Source organism: Triturus cristatus, chromosome 4_1 (assembly GCF_964204655.1).
Source record: "Triturus cristatus chromosome 4_1, aTriCri1.1, whole genome shotgun sequence".
Taxonomy (NCBI): domain Eukaryota; kingdom Metazoa; phylum Chordata; class Amphibia; order Caudata; family Salamandridae; genus Triturus; species Triturus cristatus.
The window spans coordinates 857,747,358-857,770,546 of NC_140585.1; the positions used below are offsets into that span (position 1 = coordinate 857,747,358).

The window sequence follows — 23,189 nt, forward strand, 5'->3', positions numbered from 1 at the left end:
CCGATTTGCCCAGAAGGTAAAGCTACAGGTTTGCAGATGACCATGACAATCCCATATTGGTTTATTTTTCGAGTATCTATCACTCTTTTCCAAATCTGAAGTAATGGTACATGCTACAACTGGTATAGAAGTCTAATAGTTGGGGGCAAGTGCTGTTATTTTGTGCAGATACTGTGTTCAATAAATCTCAGAACGTTTTGTAGCTCCAGTCTGTATCTTTTCTTTCCTAGGTCCACAGTAAATGTTGCAGTCTTTTGCACACTGGCAGAAACTGTTGACTGGAAGACACAGGCAAAAGTGTGGCAAGTGTTTAAGGGTTGGAGCTGGAGGGAACCTGCTTGAACCCCTATGTATACACTGAAGTACCCAGACTGGAAAAACACTTATTTTAAAATTGCAGTAGGAATGTTGCAGTTATCTTCTCTTGCAAAACATTTTGGAGAAACATAGGACCTGACAGACATCCTGTCTGCCATATTCAAAGTGCCATAGGATATAATGCTACAAGCTCATACCTTTTATCATCCTCCACTAAGACCACACAGAGGGACTAGAAATCATCCACTAAAGTTTGAGAGGCTTAGATTGACAAATACCTGCACTACTGCATGTGCTAAGGCAGCAACTACCTTTCTTGTCAACAGAACAACCTCCTAAGTCACAGGAAGACAGGCTCAGGCACAGTTTTCCTTTTGCCATTTGTTATCCAGTCACATCCCCATCTTCCCTAGAAGCATTCACTGTCCCATTAAATACTATCTCAGCTAGTAGGGGAATCCTCGCTGAGATGGCTGGACCGTTATAGTGGAAAATACAAAATTAAAAGTAAAAAAACACCAGTCACCACAAGGCCATCTGTGGGTTTGACTGGAAACTGACAAAAAATATGAATAGTTGAATGGTAAATCTTACTGAGCTACATTTGAAGGGGAGTTTTCATTTAAAGCCTATCAGACAGCTTGTCTGAAGACATGAGACATCCCAGGAGTAGGTGCTAGGATGAAGACACAGGAGAGGTGATAATGCATATGTGAAAATGTCTTAAAGATAAGTCTGATCAGCTAATTAAAACACGTGTACATTAAAGGTATCCACTGAAAATATATGTAGCATTCAGCACCACAACAAAATGAAAAGTTCTACTATAGGATTTTAAAAGTTTTAAATTATCAGTAGCAAGTCCATGTCAATTTGGCGATGTCTACAAAAATTCGAAAAACATAATGCAATAAAAGTGCAAACATTTGTTTTTTATCTTACCCCTGCAAAGGTCAGAAGGTTTTCTAAGGACTTAGTCATAATTAGGTGCTTTTTTGCTCGAGTCACTGCTACATAGAGCAAATTCCATTCATCTTCTGGTACAGATTCTAAACAAATACATTAGAAACAAAAGAAAGTGAAAAGTCAATATATAGGTAGTGGTCTGATCCCCCCAAAAAACTTTGGAATATTTACAGAGAGGACTCCCCCCACCAAATGTGCATTGTCTAAAAAAGCCCAGATGCATCAAGTCCTCCCCCCCCCACCCCCGATAGGACATCCACAATTATTGTATGTACTACTAATTTGTTCCTTTCAGATGAAAAAGATTAATTGAAACACACCGATAATGGGAACTCATAAGTTGATGCAACTGAACAGCCAATAGGGGTGTACAAGCATGACAACATATACACTCACTATAATCTGTTACAGCCATTGGTCTCCAAACACTTCAAGAAGAGCAAGTTACTTACCTTCAGTAACACTCTTTCTGGTGGAGACTATCTAACCACAGACTTCTCACCTTTAGGATATCCCCAGCTGCCAGATTGGATCCAGGTGGTATTGTGCGGCTCCTCGATGCATTTGTTCCACCCCAGAAGTGAAGAACAGAGCCACATATAAGCACCAACTTGCGCACAGTCATATTTTTTCGTCATTCTGTCTGTGCCCTTAGGCATTGGGTTTAAAAAAACAAATCAGAGTACCAGAGTGCATATCTCGAGTTTGTGACTTTTTTTTTAGATGGGTATGGGTACCATTCCACAGAATGGGGAGGCGGGAGGGTAGTGGGGAATTTGCAGTTAGATAAGGTATCCACCAGAAAGAGTTATCAAAGGTAAGAAACTTGCTCTTCTGATGGATATTTCTACCGCAGATTCTATGACAGGACCGGAGGTGAGGATTACGCAGTACTTTCTTCACTTTATTAACAGCAGCCATTTAGAGAAACAACCAAAAGACTTAATTTCTCACAACCCTTGGGGAATAAGTCAAAGTTCAACTTTGACAATGTCCAATCAGCTGAAACCAGGATGTCTCCATAGTCCCTCGTTGCTGTTGCCGCCTCCTCTTTCTTCTCTGCTCCAGCAGCCAAGTTAAGTGCCTCCGGCATTTTGGCTAATTTTTCTTGGTTATCGTCTTTATGTTCAGTATTTGACAGTATTTTGTATGTATTTATATGGTGTAGCTTGTTACATTAGTGCACGGCCGCGGAAACACTTGTCGCTCTTCAGCAGCCGCTGTTATACACATTAGAGCGCTGCGGCACCTAGGACCATTGAGACATGGACTGCTGACCACCAGAGGGAGCTGTGCCTTGCTTGTGCGCCGCGCTACCCTGTGCCGGTGCGCAGTGTCAGTTTCAAGGAATATAGCGCTGCAGGCCTGGTGCCCAGCTTCTGTGTTCTCTTCGTCCAATACGCCTGAAGCATTACGCCCCTAATAACAATCTGGATTTCCTCAGCGCTAAGCGCATCAAGATACCAATTGTAAAAGGACACCAGCCAGGCACATCCAATTACCCCATAGATTGCAAGGAGTGTGCGGTGTTCTGCAAGGCCCACTACTCTGTAATTAGTCCTCTGGGCTTCATTCTTGAGCTGGGAGTTTCCCCACCTTTTATAAAACCTCTAATACGAGCTAGGAGTTCCAGCAGTCACACTCGTGCCTGCTTTTACCTAGTGTTTTTGCCTGCCACAGTGGGAACCCTCTGAGTCATAATGAGTGATGTTGAGGAGACGTACGTGGAGGAAGATAACATGACCTATCTCCCCATAGACCATTTTTGCAAGGTCATGTAAGCCTCTATTTCAAAATCGATTTTGTAGGTGGTGGCCCCCGTGGAGAGAAGCAATTGCAGTACGTAGAGCTCTGCTTTAAACCCCTCCCTGGGAGGGAAGACTATCGGGGGCTAGGACCCCTGTTACCACCTGGCAGGCCTGAACCACTTGCACCGCTCCACAAGCTAGAGTATTTAACCTGGAGGGGGTCACTTTCCACATTTCACGATGCACAAAATATAATTCTCGTTTGGTTAATTATCATTCCTTCCCAGATTCCCCAAATATGTGTGTTGTGAGGTATATAAAGAATTATGAAGCTATGGAGTTTGAAGTTTGCAGGGCCCCAAACACTGTGCACCTCTTGCATGTATCCAAGCTAAAATGTGATTACTTAAGCAGTAAGGAATGGCGTCATACAAGAGTAATATGCAATTAATGTGCAACAGAGAAGGTGGGGAGGGCTGAGTATAGTGGTGATATACAAAAGTTGGCATGAATCGCTGTCTCACTAAGCCAAAACACTGACTTTTACACCTGTGTTTTGTTGCATAATGTTAACGCTCTGTTTATTTAGGCACTTCAAATACTCTATACACAAATCATTATTCTGCAATGTTTAGATGATATCATATGTGATTTAACGCATCAGTGTCAACATGCATAAATATGCCTATGTTACCTGTTTCAATACCTGAAAAATTCCCAAAAATGTAAACAAATGTAAAACAAAAAATGAAGGTATGACAGCGGACATCCACCCACATGGGGAAAGACAATTGCTGATAGCTCTAAGGAAACTATTCAGGTCAGTCTCTTCGCCTACCATCACCTGATCTACTTTTATCCACCTCTGTTCCTTTACCCTAGAATCTGATGGGTCAAAACAGGATTATGGATGCCACTATCCATTTGCAGTTGCAGGAGCAAAGACGAGGCGGCGACAGCAATGAGGGATTATGGAGATTTCATGGTTTCAGCTGAGTGGACTTTGTTAAAGTTGAACTGTGACTTTCCCCCCCCCCAAGTGTTGTGGGAAATTAAGTTGTTTGGTTGTTTCTCTAAATGGCTGCTGTTAATAAAGTGAAGAAAGTATAGCATAATCCTTGCCTCCGTGTCCTTAATAGAACTGAAATGTTCAGCTATGACAGTTAGCAAATTTTTAATTCCTCACCTTTAGAAAAGATACCATAGCAGTACCTTCTATGTAGGAGGGTCTGTGGAGTGTCTGACCAAAAAGTCCTATAGGACAGAGCAGGCAAAATAACCTTCAGTCACACCGAGGTATCAAGGAAGTTGTGCTTTGTGAACATGTACACTGACGCCCATGTCACAGCCTGATAGATGTCCATAACCATCACTCAGCTTCCTAGCGTAGTGGTAGAAGAGTTGGCCCTGGGGGAATGAGATCTTAGTCCTCCTGGAGGGTCCTTGTTGGCCAGTGCATAGCAGATCTTAATGCAGAGTACTATCCACCTTGACAAAGTCCATTTCTAGACCACCAAAGCTTTGTTTGGCGCAGAGAAGCCAGCAAAAATATAATTGTACATCTGATAGACCTTGGTACAATCGATGTAAAAGACCAAGGCTCTTATGGGGTCCAGCCGATAGAGTCTCTCCACTTCCTTCCAGGTGTGAGGCGGAGCAAAGAATGTTGGGAGTTTGATGGATTGCGTAAAGTGAATAAGAGTCGCAACTTTTGGCAAAAAGGGGCCATCTTAGTCCTTAACACTAGTTTGTCTGGAAAAAAGTTGGGGTTGGACAGTTGCACCGAGAGGACCCGAAACTCACCCATGACCAGCTGAAGTAAACACAAGGTGAAAAACAGTCTTTTGAGTCAGAAGATGCAACAAGTAATTGTGTATTGACTTGAATGGATTACACATGAAAAAATTCAGGAGCAAGTTGAGATCCTACTCAGGCATCACAAAGGGTTTAGAAGGAAACATGTGTGAACCGTTATAGAAATCACATAAAAACTGGTGATTTAAACAAGGATGGCTGGTCAGGTAAACGCAAAAAGGCCAAAAGGGTTGGCAAATAACCTTTAATGGTACCCACTGTAAGTCTTTTCTGGGCCAGAGAAAACACGAAAAGAAGACACCCGACAGTTTGGTGTCTCACAGGTCCATGTTGCCGACGTACCAGGATATAATTTTGTCCCAGTGCCTGATATAGATGTATTTTGTAGAGGGATGCCAACCACAACTAGATCAAACACTGACAACTGCTACTGCTCAATCTTCAAGCATGAAGGTGGAGGCTAGGGTGTAGAACCCTTCCAAGCTGCTGTGACAGACGATTACTCCAGAAGCGGCAACTGATCCGAGGGCAGATGCTCACACCCAGAAGTTCTGTGTAGCACACTCTCCAAGCCCAATCCCACCCTCTAGGATGACTTTGGTCCATAAGCTCCTGATCTCTTTTAAAACTTGAGGGAGGACAGGCAGGGATGGGAAGACATACAGGACTCCTGTGCTCCACTTTAACCTAAATGCGTTGCCTGGTGAGGATGTGTAAAGGTGTTAAAACTGCACATTACTGAGGGTGGCAAAAACATCCAGCCAGGTTTCTCCTCATTGTTGGAATATGCCCAATGACACCTCGGGATGTAATCGCCATTTGTGATCCACCAGGCGCTATTGGCTAAGCTATGTCTGCTGTAAGATTAAAAAATCCTGCCAGGTGGTTCAGGATCAGGGAAATGCACTGATGCCCCAGCCAACTCTAGAGGCAAAAAGCCTCCTGACACAAGACCCACAACCCCACACCAACTTCGTTTTTACAGTACCACATGACATAATGTTGTCAATGAGGACCTGTACCTGCCTCCCATTGCTAGACAGCAGGAAGGCCTTCAACGCTAAACACAAAGACCTGTAACTTCAACAGTTTGATGTGGTGTTGGTTTTCACCAAAGATTAGAGCCCTCTGTTCTCCATCTCTCCCAGATGACCGGCCCAACCCAGTATAAAAACATCAATCACCACTGTCAGCTCAGTGTGGGGTAGAGAGAGTGGTCTGCCACTAGTCCACCTGCAGTTGAACAGCTATCACTGCAGGTCTTGTGAAGACTCCTTTGAAACCCCTATAAAATCTGACAGACTCCCTTGGTGCTGGGCCCACTGACTCTTTAGATCCCCATGCAGAGGCCACATATGCCATCTGGCAGATTAGCTGATCGGGTTGCAGGAGGCCAATAGGCCAAGAAGCCTTAGATCCACTCTCATTGACAGACAGGGCTGAGGCTTAAACAGGGCTGAGGCCTGAATTTCCTGGACTCATTGTGCCAGAGGGAAGGCCCTCAATTGCACCGTATCCAAGATGGCTCCAATGAAACGTAGCCTGTGCAAAGAAATCAGGTGCGACTTTGGCACATTGCCCATGAACCTCAGCAATGTCATCAAGGTGGGGGGGGGGAGGGGGGGAGAGACTGATAATCATAACCTCTGAAGGCACTCTGGTACTCTGCAACCATCCTGTGAGAAAGTACCTTTTTGCATGGCTAGCCCCCCCTTTTTTATGTGGGTTTGAATGCAGTGCATAGGGTCCCTGCCAACCACGTCTCCTGTGCCAGAGCTCCTTCCCTAAACCAAACTCCCAATTGGTACTTCTGCTCCCTGTAAGTCCCTAGTAAATGATACCCTGGATACCTATGGTCTGAGAGCTGAAGAGAGTCCCTTAGGGTCCCCCTCACTGCGACCATGCCACTGCCCTTGCAGCCTGCATGCCCTTGTGAGGGAGAAAACTACAAAGTCGCATTGGCACCCTGCCTTGGTGCCATGCAAGCTAGCAGTGCCTGACAGCATAGGTAAGACACCTCTCAAGAAGGCCTCACATCCCTAAGACAGGGTGCACTATACTACAGATGAGGGCATATCTGCATGAGCAGATATGCTCCAACAATATTGGGCACCATTTCCTAATATTTTAGGTGCCGGTGAAGCCATAGAGAGTACATGGGCTGGGAACTTGACAACTCGAGTTCCACAGCACCATGATGGCAGCACTGAATTTGAATATAGGAATGTTTGGTACTAAACTATTCCTTTCAATAAATCCACACTGATGCCAGTGTGGGATTTATTGTACCATGTACCCAAAGGGCACCTCGGAGGTGCCCCTGAATACCTGCCAACACTGGTGTGGTCTCCGATCAGATGTAGGCAGCCAGCTACCACCAGACATGTTTCTGGACCCCTGGGTAGAGAGCCGCTGCTCTCTGGGACCAGAGACAATGCACATCCTGGGCAGAGGGGTCATGCCTCCTCCCACAGGATGGGCCTGTGCTCGAAGGGAGAAGCTTTAAAGGCCATCCCCAGCTAGCTGCAGATGGCAGCCCTGGGTTTACACCCCCACTTAGGCCAGGAAAAACAGTGGTAAAATTAAAAAAGATAGGAGGTGTGCCCACCTCTGTCAACTCCATCCCTAAGGTGGAGGAAGCGAGGTGAAGCACCACTTTCAGTCCTCACTATCTTGAAGATGGGGGGACCCCTCCAATCAGGGCTAGGTCTATATCCCCACCCAAAGGATGGTGTAATCACCCTAGGTAAGGTGCCCATTGGTAATAGGTAATAGAGGGTGTAGTCACTCCGGTAAGGTGCCCATCGGCCCTACCTGCTACTCCCCTAAAACGCCTCCTAAATGTAATATTTAGGTGGCTCTCCCAGACCTGCCACTCAGATCTGCGATGACCTAAGAAGAAAGAAGACACCCTGCAGCAGAAGCTAGAAGACGACAACTGCCTTGTGCCCCAGCCCTACCGGCCTGTCTCCAGCTTTGACAACCCTGCGACCTGTCTTGCAAAAGTGACCTCCAAAACCCCTGAGAGCTGTTGCCTTCAACAAAGACTCCAATCTCGCGAGGACAGCAGACCTGTGCAGAAGAAACTGACTCCAAAGACACTGGATCCAGCAAGATCCGCGTCCCCTGCCCACTTTTAACCCGACATCCACGGCATGAGTGACTCATCTATGCAGTGAAGTCTCCCCGGCTATCCTGACCTCCTGTGCAGCATTAGCTGACTTCCCCTGCACTCCACGACAGTGCAACCGGCTCTGGTAAGAAGACTCCAACGTCGAAAGGCACACCTGCACTCAAAGCCCCTGGGCCTTGGTGAGCTGAACTGACAGTGCCCCTACAAATCCCTACATCCCAACATACCTCTGCTGTTGTTGGTCTTCCTCCTGTAACCTCTGGTGCCAGGCATGCAGCCCCTTTACCGTCAAGAAGATCCTCATTGAAAAGTATTGGCCACCCGATGTCAAATTTGCACGCTGCACCCGGCCACCCCGTGTGCTGCTGGTGGTGGTGGTGGTGCATTTTTAGTGCTGCTTTGTGGACCCCCCTGTGCTAACCCCCAAAGCTTGGCCCTTGCAACTGATTTACTTACCTTCAAGCCGTGTGGCTTCAGGCACCCCCTGTCTCCACTGGAAAGCATTGGGTGGAACTTCAATTTTGACCTCTGCACCCGGTCGCTGCAGTGCCACTGGTGGTAATGTTTTGGTACCTACCTCTGGCCTTTACTGACTTTTGTCTCCGAAGACTGAGATTGTAAGTTAAATACCTACCTGTTTAACCCCGATATAGTTTTCCCCAATATGATAACATTAGACTGTGTGAAAACGTTTTTGTGTCAATTTTGCAATTTTGCAGCAAAATGGACTTCTGAAAGCTGCTTTCATGTGGGTGGAAGATGCAATAGGACAAAAAGGATTGGCTGGGCGTAGCCTCGTTGGACTATCTGCATGAACTACGTGTATGGCGTGCCACCCTTGGAGAGAGAAAATGATGGACCCTGCCTCCCCACGAGGTGGTAATGTTCCGCTATGGCAAACTACAGTGTCTGTGCACATTTCCTGCTGAATCCTCTATCCTGACCCCAAATGGACTGGGGTGCCTGATCTTGGGGTGGTGGGTCTTGACACTGTCTGAAGGTGAAATCCCTAGTGATACCCTGAAAGGGGCAAAGTTGTTGGGGATTCTGCTTTGCGCACATGAAAAGTCCAAGGGAGAGCACAGTAGCTCTATACTCTTTAAAGCGCTCAAGGGCAGAGCCAGCCTTCTTGCCAACGAGGTCAAATCCGAGAAAAGGCATATCCAGAGTGACACCTGAATGCCACCCGAAAAGTCCATGGATCTCATCCATACATGACACCAAAGCACTGCACTAGTGCCAATTGCACTACCTAAACAGCTAGTTGTGTCCAGGCTCGACTGGGTGATGTACTTGGCAGCACCATGGTCTTCTTGGATGGTAAGTGCCAAACTACCATACAATTCTTCTGGGACTGCTGGTGAGCTCTCAGCCACCGTACATTTCCAGCAAACAGCTGCCGTTGACTAGACTGAAGGAAAAGCGAGTGGAAGGAAAAATCCTCTGCCCAAATGGTTCAAATCTCTACTACTCTCTATCCAGGGTAGATGGTTGCAAAGACATTAAGGTGAACCCTGCCAGTAGAGGCATGTTATACCGGTTCCCAGCAATAGTGTGCTCCATCAGGAAGGCATAGTCAGGGTCTGTGGTGATGTGCCACCTCTGGTTACAGGTTTTAAGCTGGCTAACTTTGAGCACTGGATGTCATCTCCATGGTAGAGGCAGTCTCTTGTCTGAATCAGAGCATACAGTGACCTAGGTCGAGATGAGTTCGGCTCGGAGTCGAAAACCCAAATCCGAAACGAGTCCACCACCAGCACTGGTGGCGTTTATACCAGTGTCGATGTTAAAGAAACTAGTTTGAATTTTGGCGCTGGGCAGGGCATCGGCGCCAAAGCTGGCACAGAACCAGACAAGGGTTTAGGGGGTACAGACAGGGCCAAGAACAGAACTGCAGTAGATAATCCAAATGGAGGCCTCTGCAGATCCTTGGGGCCTCAAGGGACGCCCAGAGGGAGCGGGAAGAGTGCCAAAGATTCACAACATAGCCTCTTTAAAGGCATTAATCTGGGACATAGCTGATAACCGGGAGAATTCGAAGTGCATTAAGATCAATTGCTGAACTGGCTCAGCGGAACAAGTTAAGGAGTGAGATTGAGTGGCACCTTGATGCCTTCACAACTTTTCTTATGAAGGGGAGCGAGATGCAGACAAGTCCCACTTGGCCTTCTTGTGTTTCCCTATCGACTTGGACCTACCTGAAGGCTTTTTCCATGAAAAGGAACTGTTACAAGAATGGCCTCAATAGCGGGAACATGTCTGTGCCCTCAACTTCGAGCGGAAGCGGGACTTGCCCAGATTTATTTTCTAATATTTGGCTAAATAAATCTTTGCTTCATGATCCTGGATCGCCTTTAAGTTCATGAGGGCGCTATCCTCTATTGACTTAAGACTCGTGTTGGGAAACCAAAATCACACCTCATGCAGGTCTGCAACAGACATTTTTTTGCGACAGTTTCTACAAGGTTTAAACCCTGTTGTCTTTGTGTGGGACATAGTTTCCTTACACACTGGTTAGTTTTAGTTGTAAAATTATCTTGAAAAAATACTCACCAACAGATGAGAAGATGGGAGTGTGTGAGAAAGTGCCATCTTTCTTGCATGGTATGCCCCCACTTTTCGTTGAATTGCTGAATGTACTTTGACTGAGTGTGCCCAAGACTCCTGGCAATCAGGTGCCCAGGGCCTATGTTCCTTCCCTAAAAACCTCAAACCCAAATTGGCAAACTCTGGCCACATGTCAGCCCCTGGTAAATGGTACCCTAGGTACCCAGGGCCTTGTGACCAGGGAAGGCCTCTAAGGGCTGCAGCACTCATTGTGCCACCCTTAGAGGCCCTGTACCCTAACACACACACACTGCCCTTGCAGGCTGAGTGTCTGGGTACAAGACAAAACAAAGAGCCGGCATGGCACACATCCCTGTGTGCCATGCCCACCACCTACACTGCCCTGGCATACATCAGCCACCCCTCTAGCTGGGTGCCCTTTGCCAGTGGTGTGGGCACAGGAGCATGAGCCCTGTGCCCCTACAGTACCCAGGTCCATTCCTGGGCACTGTAAGTGCAGTGCTGCCATTTAAGAGTACATGGCGCTGAGAGCTCGTCAAACGAACTCCACAGCACCATAATGGCAACACTAAAGACTGAGAAGTGTGGTATCAAACTTCTCAGCACATTAAACCCGCACTGATGCCAGTGTGGGATTTAATGTACAAAGCACCACAGAGGGCATCTGAGAGATGCCCCCTGAAACCTAACCTACAATCCACGTCTGGTCTGGGAGGCTGCCTAGGCTGCCACACAGCAGACCTGTTGCTGGACCCCTGGGTAGGACAACAATGCACATCCTGGGCGAGGTGCTAGGTCTCCTCCCCCAGGATGGACAGGGGGAATCTTCAAAGGCATGCCGCCTCTGTGAGCTTCCCCAGGCCACTTGCTGTACCCAGCAAACTGGCCCCCACCGGTTCTCCCCCGCACGCTGGCGGGAAGACTGGCCGGAAACCCCAAATAAGGACAGGTGATGTGCCAACCCCACCCCTCAGGTGGGGGAGGCGAGGTGAAGCACATCTCCGGGCACTCGCCATCTTGAAGATGGGAGGCCCTGCCCAATCAGGACTAGGCAACTGCCCCCCTCCCACAGGAGAGTGGCAGGATAGGGTGTGTACCCATTGGTCCCTGCCCTTTACCTACCTGTTACGCCCCTAAATCTAGTATTTAGGAGCACCCTGAACCTTCCTTCCTTAGATTCCAGATTCCGAAAAACAAAGAAGAACAAGAAGAAAGAAGACCTGCCATGCAGCTGCTAAGAAGAGGAAGACACCAACTGCTTTGGCCCCAGCCCAACCGGCCTGTCGACCCTCGAACCTGCTCCTGCTACAACCCGGCACCTCTTGTGGCCAGCAACCTCAAAAACCCCGGAGGACCTGGCTACCTTTTGACTCTGAGCACCTGGGAGTCCCATGAGCAGTGGCTCTGCTCAAAACCAGCTTCTAACCCCTGGCATCAGCCCGGAACCGTGAACCCTGCACACTCTGCACCCGCCAAGCCTGGCCTGTGCCAGAGTGAACAAAGATCCCGAGGACGTCCCCCAGGCGATTGTGACCCCGAATCCGGCACCCAAGGACTCACCTCGACGATCCTGACGACGCCTGCAGCCTCAGAACCAGGAAGCCCCCAACCGCGATCAACAGAGGGTAAGATTTCCCAACACCAAAAGGCACCCCTGCACCCGGCGCCCTGCGGCCCCCTGTGCCCGACTCTGGGGTACCTACCTATCCTCCAACTACCCAACTTACCTCTCGAAGCGGTGGTGGCACCTGAAGAATCTTCGTCCCCGAGCTTGCAGCCTTTGTCCGTCCTGGAGCTTTCCCATTGAAATCCATTGAGCGCCCGAAGGCTCAAAAGCACCCTGCACCCAGCCGCCCGAGTGGCCCTGGCAGTGCAACTTCTACTCCTACCTACTTCCCCATTTGCCCTGAGCAAGTGACCAGGAGCCCAGCTCTCACAGCCGCGTGGCCTGCTAGTCAGCAGCCACCAACCAAGGCCCCCCTGCCTCCCATAGGATAACACTGGGACTAACTCACTCTGCACCCGGCCGCCTCAGTGTCGCTGAGGGTGTAACAACTGTACCTACCTGACCCTGGGAGACCCCTGAGTCTGTGCCCAGAACGCTAACTCTGCCAGTCGAGTACTTACCCAAAAGCCGATAACTCAATTTCTTCCATAGGGTAACATTGACTGGTTTCTTCCGAAATTTCTTCTATGTGTGGAGTTTCTAAAACTTAAAATATTCACCTAAAATCAACCGAGTAACGAAAACGAAAATATGCACCTGCTATTAGGAGAGATCCCAGTGCTGGATCTTGGTGCCCAGCAGTGACCCTGAAAAATATTCACAACCGTACTTACCATTAACCCAATTTTCTTCTATAGGAAATCATTGACTGTTTTTCTGTGAAATTTCTTCTAAGTGTCGATTTTTGCAAACCTCAAATATTCTTTAAAAATCGTATAAATTGTGAAAATGTAATTACTTACCTGTTTTAGATAGAGCTCCCAGTACTGAGTCTAGGAGCCCTGTACTGGATTACAAAAGTAACGAGAACATACTACACCTGCAACTCGAATTTTCACCCGTGGGGAATCATTGACTGTTTTTCTATGAAATTTCTTCTGTCAACTTTTAAAATAGCAAAATATTGCCTAAAAATCACAACAGTAACTAAGTCGACTTTTATCACTTGTTTCTAAGAACTGTGCCAGGACTGAATCTAGGATCCAGTCCTGGAGTTAGAAAAGTAATCCTGAAAGTAATCTTTTGCAAATAACTTAAAACTTCCATTGAGCTCAATGCATTATTGTGTTTGAAATTGTGTTGCCTATTGCAACAACCTGTAACCAGTATTTACAAAAATTAATTGCATGTTGCAAAAGTATTTAAACAAAGCATCTCATTCTGAGAAAGTATATTTTAATACCAATTGTTGGTTCTAAAATAAAACAACCATATATTTTTTATATAAACCTTTGGCCTACAGTTCACAGTTATTGAGTGTGTGAGACCATTTGCTGACTGAGTGTGTAAAGCAAATGCTTTACACTGTCCTCTGATACTGCCTTACTGTTCGACCAAGCTACCACTTTAGAGAGTAAGGTTATATCCAACTTTAGCCTCTGCCTAACCTCTGGGGACTGTGGACTCTGTACACACTGTACCTATTTGGGAAACAGTATATACAGAGCCACTTTCTCACAGAGTGCAGCTCCGGATCCGCATTCAAGGGTGCAGAAAGAAAGGAACAGACGTCAACATGCTGGTGTGGCGCTTGTATGCGGTTCTTTTTGTCCAGGGCATAACGAAGTAAACGCAGAACCACAAGCCACCACCTACAGGTGCACAGGAGCGGTTTAAAGCTTCTTCATCCAGTCTTTCACCTGGGGATGTTCTAAAGGCGAGGACTCGGTGGTAAGAAGTATCCATCGGAAACCCAAGGTTATAGAATGAACAGTTTTTAATCGGGGTAATTTGCACTAAGTGCTGGTATTGGGACAAGGCATGTCTACGACTACTTAAGAGGCCTGCTTTTCACAAATGTGGTACAACTGCCAATTAAGGAGTTGGCGAAATGCTGTTCACCCTAGGGAGGTAAAACTCTGTTTGCCACTGCTTGCTTCAACAGCACTGTTTAAAGTTGGAGAGGAGCAACGGCATAAATTATATTTGAGCAATTAGGGGTACACAGAGCGAGAACAAACTTTCACAAATGCACATCCTGGGCGAGGTGCTAGGTCTCCTCCCCCAGGATGGACAGGGGGAATCTTCAAAGGCATGCCGCCTCTGTGAGCTTCCCCAGGCCACTTGCTGTACCCAGCAAACTGGCCCCCACCGGTTCTCCCCCGCACGCTGGCGGGAAGACTGGCCGGAAACCCCAAATAAGGACAGGTGATGTGCCAACCCCACCCCTCAGGTGGGGGAGGCGAGGTGAAGCACATCTCCGGGCACTCGCCATCTTGAAGATGGGAGGCCCTGCCCAATCAGGACTAGGCAACTGCCCCCCTCCCACAGGAGAGTGGCAGGATAGGGTGTGTACCCATTGGTCCCTGCCATTTACCTACCTGTAACGCCCCTAAATCTAGTATTTAGGAGCACCCTGAACCTTCCTTCCTTAGATTCCAGATTCCGAAAAACAAAGAAGAACAAGAAGAAAGAAGACCTGCCATGCAGCTGCTAAGAAGAGGAAGACACCAACTGCTTTGGCCCCAGCCCAACCGGCCTGTCGACCCTCGAACCTGCTCCTGCTACAACCCGGCACCTCTTGTGGCCAGCAACCTCAAAAACCCCGGAGGACCTGGCTACCTTTTGACTCTGAGCACCTGGGAGTCCCATGAGCAGTGGCTCTGCTCAAAACCAGCTTCTAACCCCTGGCATCAGCCCGGAACCGTGAACCCTGCACACTCTGCACCCGCCAAGCCTGGCCTGTGCCAGAGTGAACAAAGATCCCGAGGACGTCCCCCAGGCGATTGTGACCCCGAATCCGGCACCCAAGGACTCACCTCGACGATCCTGACGACGCCTGCAGCCTCAGAACCAGGAAGCCCCCAACCGCGATCAACAGAGGGTAAGATTTCCCAACACCAAAAGGCACCCCTGCACCCGGCGCCCTGCGGCCCCCTGTGCCCGACTCTGGGGTACCTACCTATCCTCCAACTACCCAACTTACCTCTCGAAGCGGTGGTGGCACCTGAAGAATCTTCGTCCCCGAGCTTGCAGCCTTCGTCCGTCCTGGAGCTTTCCCATTGAAATCCATTGAGCGCCCGAAGGCTCAAAAGCACCCTGCACCCAGCCGCCCGAGTGGCCCTGGCAGTGCAACTTCTACTCCTACCTACTTCCCCATTTGCCCTGAGCAAGTGACCAGGAGCCCAGCTCTCACAGCCGCGTGGCCTGCTAGTCAGCAGCCACCAACCAAGGCCCCCCTGCCTCCCATAGGATAACACTGGGACTAACTCACTCTGCACCCGGCCGCCTCAGTGTCGCTGAGGGTGTAACAACTGTACCTACCTGACCCTGGGAGACCCCTGAGTCTGTGCCCAGAACGCTAACTCTGCCAGTCGAGTACTTACCCAAAAGCCGATAACTCCATTTCTTCCATAGGGTAACATTGACTGGTTTCTTCTGAAATTTCTTCTATGTGTGGAGTTTCTAAAACTTAAAATATTCACCTAAAATCAACCGAGTAACGAAAACGAAAATATGCACCTGCTATTAGGAGAGATCCCAGTGCTGGATCTTGGTGCCCAGCAGTGACCCTGAAAAATATTCACAACCGTACTTACCATTAACCCAATTTTCTTCTATAGGAAATCATTGACTGTTTTTCTGTGAAATTTCTTCTAAGTGTCGATTTTTGCAAACCTCAAATATTCTTTAAAAATCGTATAAATTGTGAAAATGTAATTACTTACCTGTTTTAGATAGAGCTCCCAGTACTGAGTCTAGGAGCCCTGTACTGGATTACAAAAGTAACGAGAACATACTACACCTGCAACTCGAATTTTCACCCGTGGGGAATCATTGACTGTTTTTCTATGAAATTTCTTCTGTCAACTTTTTTTTTTTTTTTTTTTTGAAAAAGTTTTTATTGAGCAACAATTCGGTCACAAGTATGGGCCTACAACCACCCGGGCCGGCCGCTAGGTACATAAGGAAATATACACATATCAAAGTTGCAGTCCGTTCCCAGGGCACTGCCCCGCAGTGGCTCAAGATAGTTCTCGAAGAACAGCAAGCGTCAGTCCAACAGTAACAGAAACAAAAGAAAAACAATAAAAACAAAAGGCGAGTTACGAGGGATACCAGTGCGGTTCAGGCTCCCCCCGGGAAACTCCAGTCAGAACATTTGAGCAATCCGCTAAAGAGAGGAGTACCGGGAGGCCGGGGACGGAGGGGGGGGGGGAGGGGGTCAAGGAAGATGAACGTCCCTATGTAGTTGTTACAAAAAGCGCCAGGAGCCGTCGAGGGTCAGGGGGACATGGCGATATCAGTGTCTACCAGGGGGGGCGTACAGATGCCTCCGCGATACGCATTCCATTGGCCCCAAATTCTACCCCATGCCCCCGGCTTGCCACGGGCCACATACACTGTCTTCTCCCGAAACATACACCAGTCCATATTCTCCTTCCATACTGACACGGTGGGCGGCCGTTGAGCGCCCCAAAGTTGCGCTATATCCCTCTTGGCAATCATGTTCCCCAGGGCCGCCCACCGAGTCTGAGCCGCGTTGTAGTCATTGGGCTCCCACACATTCAGGACACAGCGACGCACCTCCGGCAGCAGTACAACCCCGGTGACCTGTCCCATAACCGTGTGGACCCGGCGCCAATAGTCCGCCACCTCGCGACACTCCCAAAGGATATGAAGAAAGGTGGCGCTGAGCCCGCAGCCTCGTTTACAGAGCCCGTCGTCGGAAAATCCCATCGCGACCAAGCGCGGACCCGTAACATACACCCGGTGGAGAATCTTGAGCTGTACCAACCGGAGACGAGCCGGAATGGCAACCTCCTTGGGGGACGACAGTGCAGACTGCCAGTCTTCGTCATCCAATTCGACCCCATCCCCAGTCCAAGCCTCCCGAAGGCGCACCAGGAGATCCGCCCGGTGATTAATCAATTTTTTATAAATTAAAGAAATAGTACTATCAGGGACATGTCCGTCAAGTACGCGGTCCTCGAGGGGCGAGGAAACAGGGATCTTGGTCCCCTCCCCGAAGACCGAGAGCAGGGCGTGCCGAACCTGGGCGTAGCGGAAGAACTCCCTGTCGGTCAGCTCGTATTCGGCCTGGAGCACCGCGAAAGTCTTGACCGTGCCCTTGTGCCACAGGTCTCCCACTTTGCTGATACCAATCGTGTCCCACTGGTCAAACCCCTTGGTGGTCCACAAGCTGCCCAGGCGGTCGGAGGCAAACAAGGGAGTAGCACATGTCATTCGCTCACTCCAGCCCATGGCCGCAGTGGCAGCCCTCCAGGTCCGCACAGCAATCTTAGTAGGACCCGTAAGGGTCCGGTCAGCCAGGCGGGAATAAAGTGCCCTGTTGTAGTTCCCGCCGGGAAGCAGGAACTTGTCCATCTCATACGCCGGATTCAAGCCGGGCGCATACATGGCGTGGTTAATGGCAGATAGCTGCGAGGCCCAGTAGTACCTGCGAATGTCAGGAAGCGCGATGCCCCCGTCATACCAGGGGAGAGTGAGCTTAGCAAGAGCTATACGCGCCCGGCCGTTCCACACCAGTCTCCTCTGCAGGCTCTCCACCTCCCGAAAGTAGGCCACTGGGATAACGTCGAAGGAGTTCTGGAGTGCATAGAGGAACCTGGGAAGGGACATCATTTTAAACAGCGCGGACCGACCCAGCGGGGACAGGGGCAGCCTGCACCACCGGGCCGTGTCCTCACGCAGTCGCCGAAGTGGAAGCAGAAGATTCTGCTCGTAGCGAGCCACCGGGTCCAGCGAAACGTATATCCCCAGGTACTTAAAGCCGCTCAGAGATATTTGAATCGGGAGCCGAGGCGGCAAGAGAGGAGGACCACCAGCGATGGGATAAACGCAGGATTTAGACCAATTGATCGTGAGACCCGAATTGTTCCCAAAGGAGGTCAGAACGTCAAAGAGGACGTTGAGTGACTGCCGCGGTGAGGTGAGATACAGGAGAATGTCGTCCGCATACAGCGAGACCCGATCTTCAAAGCCCGGGCCCCACCGGATCCCTCTAAGCGAGGGCTCCCAACGGAGCCAGGCAGCGAGTGGCTCCAGGGCGAGAGCAAAAAGCAACGGGGACAACGGGCACCCCTGCCTCGTGCCCCTGCCGAGGGCAAAGGGCCGAGAGACCCGCCCATTCACCACCACTTGAGCCATGGGTCCCGTGTAAAGGAGCCTCACCCAGCCAATAAATCCCTCCCCAAAGCCGAATTTATCCAAGACGGCCCAGAGGAATGGCCACTCAATAGTGTCAAATGCCATCGTGGCATCCAAAGAGACCAGCACGGCCGGCTCGGTGAGGAGCTCCGCCCTGGCGAGGACCCCGTGCAGACGCCGCAAGTTAAGAGCGGTGTTGCGGTGCGGGATGAAGCCGCATTGGTCCGGATGAATAAGGTCGCACACGACACTCAACAATCGATTGGCCAGGACTTTCGCCAGGATTTTAGGCTCCGCATTGAGCAGTGAAATAGGCCGGTAAGAGGTACAGCGGTCACGCGGCTTGCCCTCCTTGGGGAGAACGACTATAGTGGCCAAGCGCTGGTCGGCCGGAAGGGAACCCGCCGCAAGAGAGTCGCGGAACATGCGGCCGAGGAAGGGCGCAAGCTTATCAGGACGCAATTTGTATAGTTCAATTGGCAGACCGTTAGGACCCATAGCCTTGCCCGAGCGAAGGGAACGAATCGCGGTCGCTATTTCATCCGACGATAAGGGGGCGTCCAGCCGCTCCCGGTCCTCAACGGACAGGCCGGGCAGAGCAATATCTCTCAGTAGGAGGCGAGAGTCATCTTCGTCCCTGTCAGTCACCGGGGAGTACACCGCCCGGAGGTGGTCAGCGAAGCATTCCACAATCTCATCCGGTTCAGTCACACACCCACCATCCGCAGCACGCAACTCGGGGACCACACGATTCACTCTCTCCTTTTTGTCCAGCCACGCAATCAACTTTCCCGCCTTGTCCCCCGCGTCATACAATCGGCCCTGCTGCTCCCTATACATAGTTTTGGCCGCGTCAGTGACCAGGGACCTATATTCGAACTGTTTCAGGCTAAGGGCATGTAGCCCGTCCGGAGTAATATTCGCCTCCAAGGCCGACTCCAGCCCCGAGACGTCAGTCTCCAGCTTCACCACCGCCTCGCTCCTAACCTTCTTGGCCACCACTATCTGGGCGAGGGCGTGTCCGCGTATAACAGTTTTAAAGGCTTCCCAAAGGGACAACGCAGACGACACCGACCCCTCGTTTTCACTGAAGTATTGGTCCATGGCCTTAACCAGGCTGTCACGAGTCACAGGGTCCCGCAGGTACCAGGGGTTAATGGGAGCTATCCGCCCTGCGGACCGCGACCCGGTGTCAAAGAGAAGCCACAGCGGAGAATGGTCGGAGATACCACGCGCCAGGTGTCTGACCTCTCGAATCCGACCAGTCTGCGCCGCTGGCATAAGGAAGTAGTCTAACCTGGAGAGACTCCCATGCGCCCCCGAATGAAAGGTGAACTGGCACTGGGTCGGATGCATTAGTCTCCAACTATCCACCAAGCCGAAGGTCTCCAACATCCCACCCAGCCATGACTGGGCAGCGGGGAGGGTCCTCGGTGGGTGACGATCCAGTTCACCCGAAACCACAGAATTAAAGTCCCCGCCCATGAGCAGGAGGCCGTCCGGGAGGTCAAGCAGCATTCGACCCAAATCAGCAAAGGTGGAGTTCTGGAGGCCCGGGGGGACGTAGACTGAAACCAGGGTAAGGGGCTGCCCCTCCCACCTCCCAATCAGACACACATAGCGCCCTCTGTCATCCGAGACTATCCTCGTGATCTCCACCGGAAGGGAGGTTCGCAGGAGAATGCCCACCCCCCTGGAGCCAGTTGTGAAACCAGAATGGGCTACGAGGCGGTATCCCCCCCTGTTCATCGCATGGCAGACATTGCCGACCAAATGCGTCTCCTGGAGAAACACCACATCAGGAGTCAAACGGCGCAAATATTGCAGTACAACACCCCGCTTAATACGGTCCCCCAACCCATTGACGTTCCACGACATAAGCCTCAACCCGTCTCCCCCCATCCCCTCCAATAGAGCAAGAGGCCCCCAGCCCGCAGCACCGCTCCCAAATATGGATAAAAATCAATTCCTCGCCCTGTAAACAAAAAACACACAACTAAACAACCCCTCTTCCCCCCCAACCCCACCCCAAGTCCACCGCCCCCCACCCTGCACCCCTGCGGGCCTAAGACCCCCCCCAACTTGCAGTGTGCCTGTCGCCCCGCTAACCCCATTCTACAAAAAGACCCCGGAGGAGGAAAGGGACCCGAACCCGCCCGCACCCCTCACGGGTCCTGGTAAAACACAGTATGCAAAAGAAGTAAGACCCAACTGTACAGTGCAAAAACGCAAAAGCAAGGACCAAAGGTCAGTCTAAGGGGACCCGTCACCTGCGGTGCCCCCAGAGGGCCCGGGCCGGCCACCCCCGTCCGGCAGCGAGTCCAGCCAGTCACTTGCGGCCACAGGAGTGTCAAAAAAGACTGTCCGCTCTCCATGCTCCACTCGAAGTTTCGCCGGGTAGAGCATCGAATACTTCAGGCCTAGCTCGCGGAGACGGCGCTTCACCCCCTGGAATCCCATCCGCTGTTTCTGGACCAGTTGCGTGAAGGCCGGGTAAAAGTTGACGGTCGAGTTCTCGTAGCGGACCGGGCCACGGGTCCGTGAAGCCTGCAGAATAGCATCGCGGTCCCTGTAGTGGAACAGTTTAGCCACGATAGGCCTCGGGGGGGCCCCCGGCCTCGGCCGGCCGCCAGGAACCCGATGGGCCCGCTCCACAGCGAAGAATTTACTTAGGCCAACCGGGGACAGCTGCTGCAGGATAAGTTCCTCGACCACGAGGTCCACCGGGCGGCTGTCGGAGGACTCCGGTACCCCAATGATACGGATATTGTTGCGTCGGGCCCGTCCCTCGAAGTCCTCAAGCCGCCGGGCCATGTGGTCGTTGACCACTCTAATGTCCCCAAGCGCGGCCCGCAGATCCGACACCTCCGCACCCAGGGTGGAGGTCCGTGTATCAAGGGCCTGGACCTTCTCGTTGGTTTTAGAGAGGTCGGCCCGAATCAGGGTGACGTCGATCGCGACAGTGTCGATCTTACGGGCCAGGGCCTCATATTGCGTCGCGATAGTTTCCCTGATGCCCTCGATGGCGCCCATAATGTCCTGTAGGGAAGGTTCCGCAGCGACGGTCGTGCCTCCCCCCGCAGCATCCGGGGAGAGGCCAGCAGCGCCAGGGGACCCCCTGCCCTGGGTATAGCGGTCCATGTTGTTGCTCTGGACCGCTCCCCCGCGTAGTGAAGCCTTGGTCTTGCGCCCCTCCGGTCCCCCTTTGCCCGCCATGTGAGCGCCGTCACTCAATGGGACCTCCGATCAAGGGGTGCACGGGTGCCAGCGAAAGGACCACAAACTGTCGGTGTAGGGGTCGGAGGCGTCAGACCCGCCAGTAGCAGATGGAAGCAAACCTCGGGCAGAGGCCCAAGAGGCACCCCGCCACCTTGAGCACGCACGCCAGCTGATCTCCTGAAGGCCAAAATCGAAACCGAAAGTGCTGAATCGGTAACTGGCACCGCGCTGAGGCCGCTGTTGTTCAATTGCAGCCCGGCCCCACGGGTCACCTTCACCCCGGCCTCCTCCGTCGGGTGGGTCCCAAAAGTTCCGGCGACGATAACTCAGGATTCCCAGGTCCGATTAGAATTTTGAAAAGAGATATATAGTCAGCTGGTCTTCTTCTCTCAGATTCCATACACCAACTCAGGATAGTCTCAGGATTTATTCCGAGGAGCAGAAAGGGTCCGGGGAGCCCTGTGCTCACGCGACCATCTTGGATGCGCGCTAGGCTCCTCCTCCCTGTCAACTTTTAAAATAGCAAAATATTGCCTAAAAATCACAACAGTAACTAAGTCGACTTTTATCACTTGTTTCTAAGAACTGTGCCAGGACTGAATCTAGGATCCAGTCCTGGAGTTAGAAAAGTAATCCTGAAAGTAATCTTTTGCAAATAACTTAAAACTTCCATTGAGCTCAATGCATTATTGTGTTTGAAATTGTGTTGCCTATTGCAACAACCTGTAACCAGTATTTACAAAAATTAATTGCATGTTGCAAAAGTATTTAAACAAAGCATCTCATTCTGAGAAAGTATATTTTAATACCAATTGTTGGTTCTAAAATAAAACAACCATATATTTTTTATATAAACCTTTGGCCTACAGTTCACAGTTATTGAGTGTGTGAGACCATTTGCTGACTGAGTGTGTACAACAAATGCTTCACACTGTCCTCTGATACTGCCTTACTGTTCGACCAAGCTACCACTTTAGAGAGTAAGGTTATATCCAACTTTAGCCTCTGCCTAACCTCTGGGGACTGTGGACTCTGTACACACTGTACCTATTTGGGAAACAGTATATACAGAGCCACTTTCTCACAGAGTGCAGCTCCGGATCCGCATTCAAGGGTGCAGAAAGAAAGGAACAGACGTCAACATGCTGGTGTGGCGCTTGTATGCGGTTCTTTTTGTCCAGGGCATAACGAAGTAAACGCAGAACCACAAGCCACCACCTACAGGTGCACAGGAGCGGTTTAAAGCTTCTTCATCCAGTCTTTCACCTGGGGATGTTCTAAAGGCGAGGACTCGGTGGTAAGAAGTATCCATCGGAAACCCAAGGTTATAGAATGAACAGTTTTTAATCGGGGTAATTTGCACTAAGTGCTGGTATTGGGACAAGGCATGTCTACGACTACTTAAGAGGCCTGCTTTTCACAAATGTGGTACAACTGCCAATTAAGGAGTTGGCGAAATGCTGTTCACCCTAGGGAGGTAAAACTCTGTTTGCCACTGCTTGCTTCAACAGCACTGTTTAAAGTTGGAGAGGAGCAACGGCATAAATTATATTTGAGCAATTAGGGGTACACAGAGCGAGAACAA

The 23,189-nt window shown here is 50.4% G+C and overlaps 1 protein-coding gene across 2 annotated transcripts in view; it reads right to left on the reverse strand.

Annotated features, from left to right (window-relative positions):
• FBH1 (F-box DNA helicase 1) overlaps positions 1-23,189 on the reverse strand; it is a 719,176-nt gene that overhangs the window by 59,517 nt on the left and 636,470 nt on the right. For both annotated transcript variants that reach the window (XM_085653566.1, XM_085653565.1), the window contains exon 19: positions 1,261-1,367. In XM_085653566.1, coding sequence (XP_085509692.1) covers positions 1,261-1,367 — 107 coding nt within the window. The remainder of the gene's footprint in view (positions 1-1,260; positions 1,368-23,189) is intronic.